Genomic DNA, 7209 nt, shown 5'->3' with positions numbered 1-7209 from the left:
TGTGTGTGTGTGTGTGTGTGTGTGTGTGTGTGTGTGTGTGTGTGTGTGTGTGTGTGTGTGTGTGTGTGTGTGTGTGTGTGTGTGTGTGTGTGTGTGTGTGTCTAACCTCTTGGGTTTTAGCAGGATTGCCTCCATTTGGAATTCCTCGTCTTTCTTCCGACTTCCCACTGGGAATGTTGCTGCTCGTCTCCGACATCTCTGCTTCCTGAGACCTGGTCCCGGTCCTGGTCCTGGTCCTGGTCCTGGTCCCGGTCCTGGTCCTGGTCCTGGTCCTGGTCCTGCAGACGTCAGCAGAACCGTCCGTCCACTCGGTCCTGTCCTCTGTCCTCTGTCCTCTGTCCTCTGTCTCTGTCTGTCCCTCCTGCGGCTCGCGAGTCGTTCGAGGTTCAGACTCTTAAAGTCGTTCATCAAAAACGAAGCAGACTTCTTTTTTTTCTTTTTCTTTTTCTGCACCAACTTTTCCTCCTCGACCTGCTGATTGGTCAACAGTGACAGCTGACGTTGAGCGAGAGGGGGCGTGGCTAAATGAGACGGACTCTCGGGGTTCGTCCTCCTTTCCCCACCTCTCCTAAACCCCGGGGATGACGTCACTGGGTTGAGGAAAGGTGCTAGGAGGCTTCCTGAAGGAGTTAAGGAAAGTTAGGAAAGGAAGGAAAAGGTAGGAGACAGGAGGGACTGTTAGGAGATAGGAGGGACTGTTAGGAGACAGGAGGGACTGTTAGGAGACAGGAGGGACTGTTAGGAAAGGAAGGACTGTTAGGAGACAGGAGGGACTGTTAGGAGATAGGAGGGACAGTAGGAGACAGGAGGGACAGTAGGAGACAGGAGGGACAGTAGGAGACAGGAGGGACAGTTAGGAGATAGGAAGGAAGTTAGGAAAGGAAGGACTGTTAGGAGACAGGAGGGACTGTTAGGAGATAGGAGGGACAGTAGGAGACAGGAGGGACAGTTAGGAGACATGAGGGACTGTTAGGAGACAATAGGGACAGGTAGGAGACATGAGGGACTGTTAGGAGACAATAGGGACAGGTAGGAGACATGAGGGACTGTTAGGAGACAATAGGGACAGGTAGGAGACATGAGGGACTGTTAGGAGACAATAGGGACTGTTAGGAGACAGGAGGGACTGTTAGGAGATAGGAGGGACTGTTAAGAGACAGGAGAGACAGGAGGGACAGTTAGGAGACATGGTGGACTGTTAGGAGACATGGGGGACTGTTAGGAGACAATAGGGACAGGTAGGAGACATGAGGGACTGTTAGGAGACAATAGGGACTGTTAGGAGACAGGAGGGACTATTAGGAGACAGGAGAGACAGTTAGGAGACAGGAGGGACTGTTAGGAGACAGGAGGGACAGTTAGGAGACATGAGGGACTGTTAGGAGACAGGAGGGACAGTTAGGAGACATGAGGGACTGGTAGGAGACAGGAGGGACTGTTAGGAGACAGGAGGGACAGTTAGGAGACATGAGGGACTGGTAGGAGACAATAGGGACAGGTAGGAGACAGGAGGGACTCACAAGCGTCTCCAACTGAGTGAATGAGGCTCCAGAAGTGAAGAAAGTCTCTCATTTGTTTCCTCCAGTCCTCAGCAGACGTTTTGTCCAACGAGAAATGTCCCCGTCCCCACGTGACCCGCCGTGGGGGATCAACCGACCCCTCTGGTCCTGGATCGTCCCTGTGGTGACCTCTGACCTCCATCAGGACCAGGAGGGTGGGACTGGAGCTGGATTCCACCTGCAGCTGGTTAAATTGATCAAACAGTGTGGAGGTGCAGTGCAGGAAGGAGGGCGACCAGCAGGGGGCGCTGGAGGACCAGGGCCAGACCCACCAGGGCCAGACCCACCAGGTGGAGACCAACCAGGTCCAGACCCACCAGGTCCAGACCCACCAGGTCCAGAGAACCTGCTGATTCAATCAACGGCAGGTTTGGCGTTCTGAGCTCAGATCTGGTGGCGTGGAGGCGAGTTTAGACTTCAAGCGACATTAGAACCGGTTGATGTTCCTCCATCCTGAACCTGCTTCACTCAGGTTCTACTCAGGTTCTACTCAGGACCACAGCTGGAGCGTGGCAGTGACGTCACGAGGTGAGACAGATGTGGTCCTGACCCACGTCTTCATCTGGAAGAGAAGGTTTGGTGAGGGTGGAGTCCTGACAGCCAATCACAGTCCTGGAAACAACATGACGTCATCAACAGCACCAGGTACTTCCTGTTCTTTCCTCCAGGCAGTCGCTTCGTTTGGACCCAACACCAGAACCAGAACCAGAACAGAACAGAACCAGAACAGAACCAGAACCAGAACCAGAACCAGAACAGAACCAGAACCAGCAGCTTCCAGGGCTCACAGTCAACGCCGACGACGCCTCCATCACATATGGTGACGTAGCGTCGGCCTCCACCCTCCAGAGGTGCAAACAGTTTTCTAAATCTCCACTGAGTTTTCAGGAATCCTCGTTAGAAACCACGTCCCTGCACTGCCCCCTGCTGGCCACAGTGTGTAACGACCAGGCCCCCTCAGTGTTGCCAGGTTGTCCCTGCACTGCCCCCTGCTGGCCACAGTGTGTAACGACCAGGCCCCCTCAGTGTTGCCAGGTTGTCCCTGCACTGCCCCCTGCTGGCCACAGTGTGTAACGACCAGGCCCCCTCAGTGTTGCCAGGTTGGGTGTGTTTCTGCCCAATTGAGCTTCTTTGCTCTATGACCTTTGATCTTTGTTTAAGCGTGTGATCATGATGTGTATTAAATAGTTTTATAGTTTTAACATGGATTTCAACACAAGTTGAGATTTTGCGCTGGTTTTCATTGAGGTGGGCTGGAAAGTGATTGAGATCTGGCAACCCTGGAGTAGAGAGGCTTTGAGGTACTCTTCATGTTTGTGGTGGATTTAGATCATTTAACGTCTCACTTGTCCTGTCTGATGTGGTGAGCAATGCATTCTGGGAATTAAACAGTTTATTGAAGATTATCTGCAGAAGATGAAGTGAATCAGTTCAGGTTGTTCGTTTGTTGGCAAAAACACATTTTGATAGTCTTACACAGTTTATATTCTATATAAAAAGCAAGCATCCCTCTTGCTTCCACCAGGGGGCGCCCCCCCCCCCCCCCGCCGCAGTACAAATACTATATCTGAATGTTACTGAGTTGGGTTGCTAGTTACTACCCAGTAGTTAGTGGTTTTTCATCTCTTACTTCATTCATTCAGTGGCCTTTGGTAGAAAGTGGAGAATCAACACGTTCCTTCATGTCCCGAGGCTCCGGAGACAAACTTCACTGTGGGAAACGTTTTATAAAGTAATCTGATACTCTGGAGCTTTAATTCTGATTGGCAGTGAGTCAAAACGTGATTCCTGTCAAAACCTGATTCCTGTCAAAACCTGATTCCTGTCAAAACCTGATTCCTGTCAAAACCTGATTCCTGTCAAAACGTGATTCCTGTCAAAACGTGATTTGTGTCCACGGAGGAGCTTTTCTCAGGATTTACAGCCATAATGTCAAATGATTCTAAACTGTATCACGGATCATGTATGTATATTAATAATGTAATAAAATATTAATAATATAAGCGAGAAGACAATTCAAACACACATTATTATTACTGACATGCAAGATTTGATCTGCAAATCATTCCTTGTTCGATCGTCTTTTGTTTTTGGGGATAAAAGAACCGTGAGACTTTCCAGAGACTTCAGGACATTTGGACCTTCTGGCTGTAAATTCTACTAAAAGCCTCTGGAACCGAGCGGAGGGTCTCCAGCGGCCCCGCGTGGGCCGCGGGCCGCACGTTTCAGGTCCTTGGTCTAAAGGACGGACCTCCCCTCCCTCCCGGGCCCTGATGAGACCCTCCTCCTCCCCGGTCCCAGTCTGTCCTCCAGTCCACCGCCGTGCGTCCTGACCGTGCGTCCTGACCGTGCGTCCTGCGTCCTGCCGGTGCCGCCTGCGTCCTGCGTCCTGCGTCCTGCGTCCTACCGGTGCGTCCTGCGTCCTGCCGGTGCCTCCTGCCTCCTGCGTCCTGCGTCCTGCGTCCTGCCGGTGCCTCCTGCGTCCTGGTCCTGCGTCCTGGTCCTGCGTCCTGGTCCTGCGTCCTGGTCCTGCGTCCTGGTCCTGCTGGCGATGAGCCCCGCGGGGAGCCGCGGCCTGTGGCTGTGGTGCGGCTGGATGAGCCTGGTGGCGCTGAGCCGGGCTCTGGAGGTGGACGAGCTGTTCGACTTCGGGGAAGCCGCGGGGGACCAGCAGCTGCCGCCGGGGTCGGACTCCACCGCAGAGCTGGCCCTGAAGCACCCGCTGGGGCTTTTCAGCGAGACCTTCAGCACCGCTTACGTGAGTCCCGCTCCTCGTACACGTACCCGTACACGGTGAACGTCCCGTTACAGGGAATCTCTTCAAACTTTCCACTTGTTGTTCCACAATAACATCAAACATCAGTATTTACGTCTTTTTAAAGTGGTTTTTATTTTTTGCACGATGAGAGTCGTTTTGAAACGATTCAAATGAGAATCAGACTTGTGACACATTGAGAAAAGATCTAATGAGAATTTTCATCTCACAGTTGTGAAATTTCATTTTGTTCCATTTTAAACCTTCCAGCAGAATTTAATTCAGTTAAAATAGGATCTAGTTGTGTTTTCAAGACTTAAATTAAAAAAAATCACAAACATAAAGTGTGAAATGAGAAAAAGTCTGAACTGAGTGTTGAAAGTCTTCATTTCTCAGAAAAGGACCAAAACTGCAGAACAAACATAATTGATCCATTTCAGAATTTGCAAAGTTTTAACCAACAAACGATTCAAAGATTCAAGGATTCAAAGATTCAAAGATTCAAAGATTCAAGGATTCAAAGATTCAAAGATTCAAGGATTCAAGGATTCAAAGATTCCTCCACAGTGACTGATGGAAACAAACTCCTGAAAAGTTCTTTTGATTTTAGCTGAAGCTTCACCTCAAAGTGAAAAGAACCTGAAGGAGGAATGAGGAGAGCATGAGGAGAGGAGGAATGAGGAGAGCAGGAATGAGGAGAGGAGGAATGAGGAGAGCAGGAATGAGGAGAGGAGGAATGAGGAGAGCATGAATGAGGAGAGAAGGAATGAGGAGAGCATGAGGAGAGGAGGAATGAGGAGAGCAGGAATGAGGAGAGAAGGAATGAGGAGAGCATGAGGAGAGGAGGAATGAGGAGAGCATGAATGAGGAGAGCAGGAATGAGGAGAGCATGAGGAGAGGAGGAATGAGGAGAGCATGAATGAGGAGAGCAGGAATGAGGAGAGGAGGAATGAGGAGAGGAGGAATGAGGAGAGCAGGAATGAGGAGAGAAGGAATGAGGAGAGGAGGAATGAGGAGAGGAGGAATGAGGAGAGCAGGAATGAGGAGAGGAGGAATGAGGAGAGGAGGAATGAGGAGAGCAGGAATGAGGAGAGGAGGAATGAGGAGAGCAGGAATGAGGAGAGGAGGAATGAGGAGAGCATGAATGAGGAGAGAAGGAATGAGGAGAGCATGAGGAGAGGAGGAATGAGGAGAGCAGGAATGAGGAGAGAAGGAATGAGGAGAGCATGAGGAGAGGAGGAATGAGGAGAGCAGGAATGAGGAGAGGAGGAATGAGGAGAGCAGGAATGAGGAGAGGAGGAATGAGGAGAGCATGAATGAGGAGAGAAGGAATGAGGAGAGCATGAGGAGAGGAGGAATGAGGAGAGCAGGAATGAGGAGAGAAGGAATGAGGAGAGCATGAGGAGAGGAGGAATGAGGAGAGCATGAATGAGGAGAGCAGGAATGAGGAGAGCATGAGGAGAGGAGGAATGAGGAGAGCATGAATGAGGAGAGCAGGAATGAGGAGAGGAGGAATGAGGAGAGGAGGAATGAGGAGAGCAGGAATGAGGAGAGAAGGAATGAGGAGAGGAGGAATGAGGAGAGGAGGAATGAGGAGAGCAGGAATGAGGAGAGGAGGAATGAGGAGAGGAGGAATGAGGAGAGCAGGAATGAGGAGAGGAGGAATGAGGAGAGCAGGAATGAGGAGAGGAGGAATGAGGAGAGCATGAATGAGGAGAGAAGGAATGAGGAGAGCATGAGGAGAGGAGGAATGAGGAGAGCAGGAATGAGGAGAGAAGGAATGAGGAGAGCATGAGGAGAGGAGGAATGAGGAGAGCATGAATGAGGAGAGCAGGAATGAGGAGAGCATGAGGAGAGGAGGAATGAGGAGAGCAGGAATGAGGAGAGCATGAATGAGGAGAGCAGGAATGAGGAGAGGAGGAATGAGGAGAGCAGGAATGAGGAGAGCATGAATGAGGAGAGCAGGAATGAGGAGAGCAGGAATGAGGAGAGCATGAGGAGAGGAGGAATGAGGAGAGCAGGAATGAGGAGAGGAGGAATGAGGAGAGGAGGAATGAGGAGAGCAGGAATGAGGAGAGGAGGAATGAGGAGAGCATGAATGAGGAGAGAAGGAATGAGGAGAGCATGAGGAGAGGAGGAATGAGGAGAGCAGGAATGAGGAGAGAAGGAATGAGGAGAGCATGAGGAGAGGAGGAATGAGGAGAGCATGAATGAGGAGAGCAGGAATGAGGAGAGGAGGAATGAGGAGAGGAGGAATGAGGAGAGCAGGAATGAGGAGAGCATGAATGAGGAGAGCAGGAATGAGGAGAGCAGGAATGAGGAGAGCATGAGGAGAGGAGGAATGAGGAGAGCAGGAATGAGGAGAGCATGAGGAGAGGAGGAATGAGGAGAGCAGGAATGAGGAGAGGAGGAATGAGGAGAGCAGGAATGAGGAGAGGAGGAATGAGGAGAGCATGAATGAGGAGAGAAGGAATGAGGAGAGCATGAGGAGAGGAGGAATGAGGAGAGCAGGAATGAGGAGAGAAGGAATGAGGAGAGCATGAGGAGAGGAGGAATGAGGAGAGCATGAATGAGGAGAGCAGGAATGAGGAGAGGAGGAATGAGGAGAGGAGGAATGAGGAGAGCAGGAATGAGGAGAGCATGAATGAGGAGAGCAGGAATGAGGAGAGCAGGAATGAGGAGAGGAGGAATGAGGAGAGCAGGAATGAGGAGAGGAGGAATGAGGAGAGGAGGAATGAGGAGAGCAGGAATGAGGAGAGCATGAATGAGGAGAGCAGGAATGAGGAGAGGAGGAATGAGGAGAGCAGGAATGAGGAGAGGAGGAATGAGGAGAGGAGGAATGAGGAGAGCACAGAAACAATCCAGTGACGTTCAGTCTTCTGTCCTCCCTGTAAG

General features: G+C 51.0%; 2 protein-coding genes across 2 annotated transcripts in view; one reads left to right on the top strand and one right to left on the bottom strand.

The window, feature by feature from the left end:
- Window positions 1-437, bottom strand: part of tpcn3 (two pore segment channel 3) — a 13131-nt gene extending 12694 nt beyond the window's left edge. The window contains exon 1 of the mRNA XM_080494193.1: window positions 107-437. Within this exon, the coding sequence (XP_080350319.1) occupies window positions 107-196 (90 nt within the window). The 5' untranslated portion in view covers window positions 197-437. The remainder of the gene's footprint in view (window positions 1-106) is intronic.
- A 1177-nt stretch (window positions 438-1614) lies between these two features.
- Window positions 1615-7209, top strand: part of LOC308149145 (nidogen-1-like) — a gene marked incomplete at its 5' end in the record, with an annotated part of 24114 nt that continues 18519 nt past the window's right edge. The window contains 4 exons of the mRNA XM_080520815.1: window positions 1615-1683; window positions 1778-1894; window positions 2032-2087; window positions 3861-4317. Of these exons, the coding sequence (XP_080376941.1) occupies window positions 1615-1683; window positions 1778-1894; window positions 2032-2087; window positions 3861-4317 (699 nt within the window). The remainder of the gene's footprint in view (window positions 1684-1777; window positions 1895-2031; window positions 2088-3860; window positions 4318-7209) is intronic.

This window comes from Blennius ocellaris (genome assembly GCF_963422515.1).
Source record: "Blennius ocellaris genome assembly, chromosome: 3".
NCBI classification, from domain to species: Eukaryota; Metazoa; Chordata; class Actinopteri; order Blenniiformes; family Blenniidae; genus Blennius; species Blennius ocellaris.
This window is presented reverse-complemented; position numbering and strand designations above follow the sequence as displayed.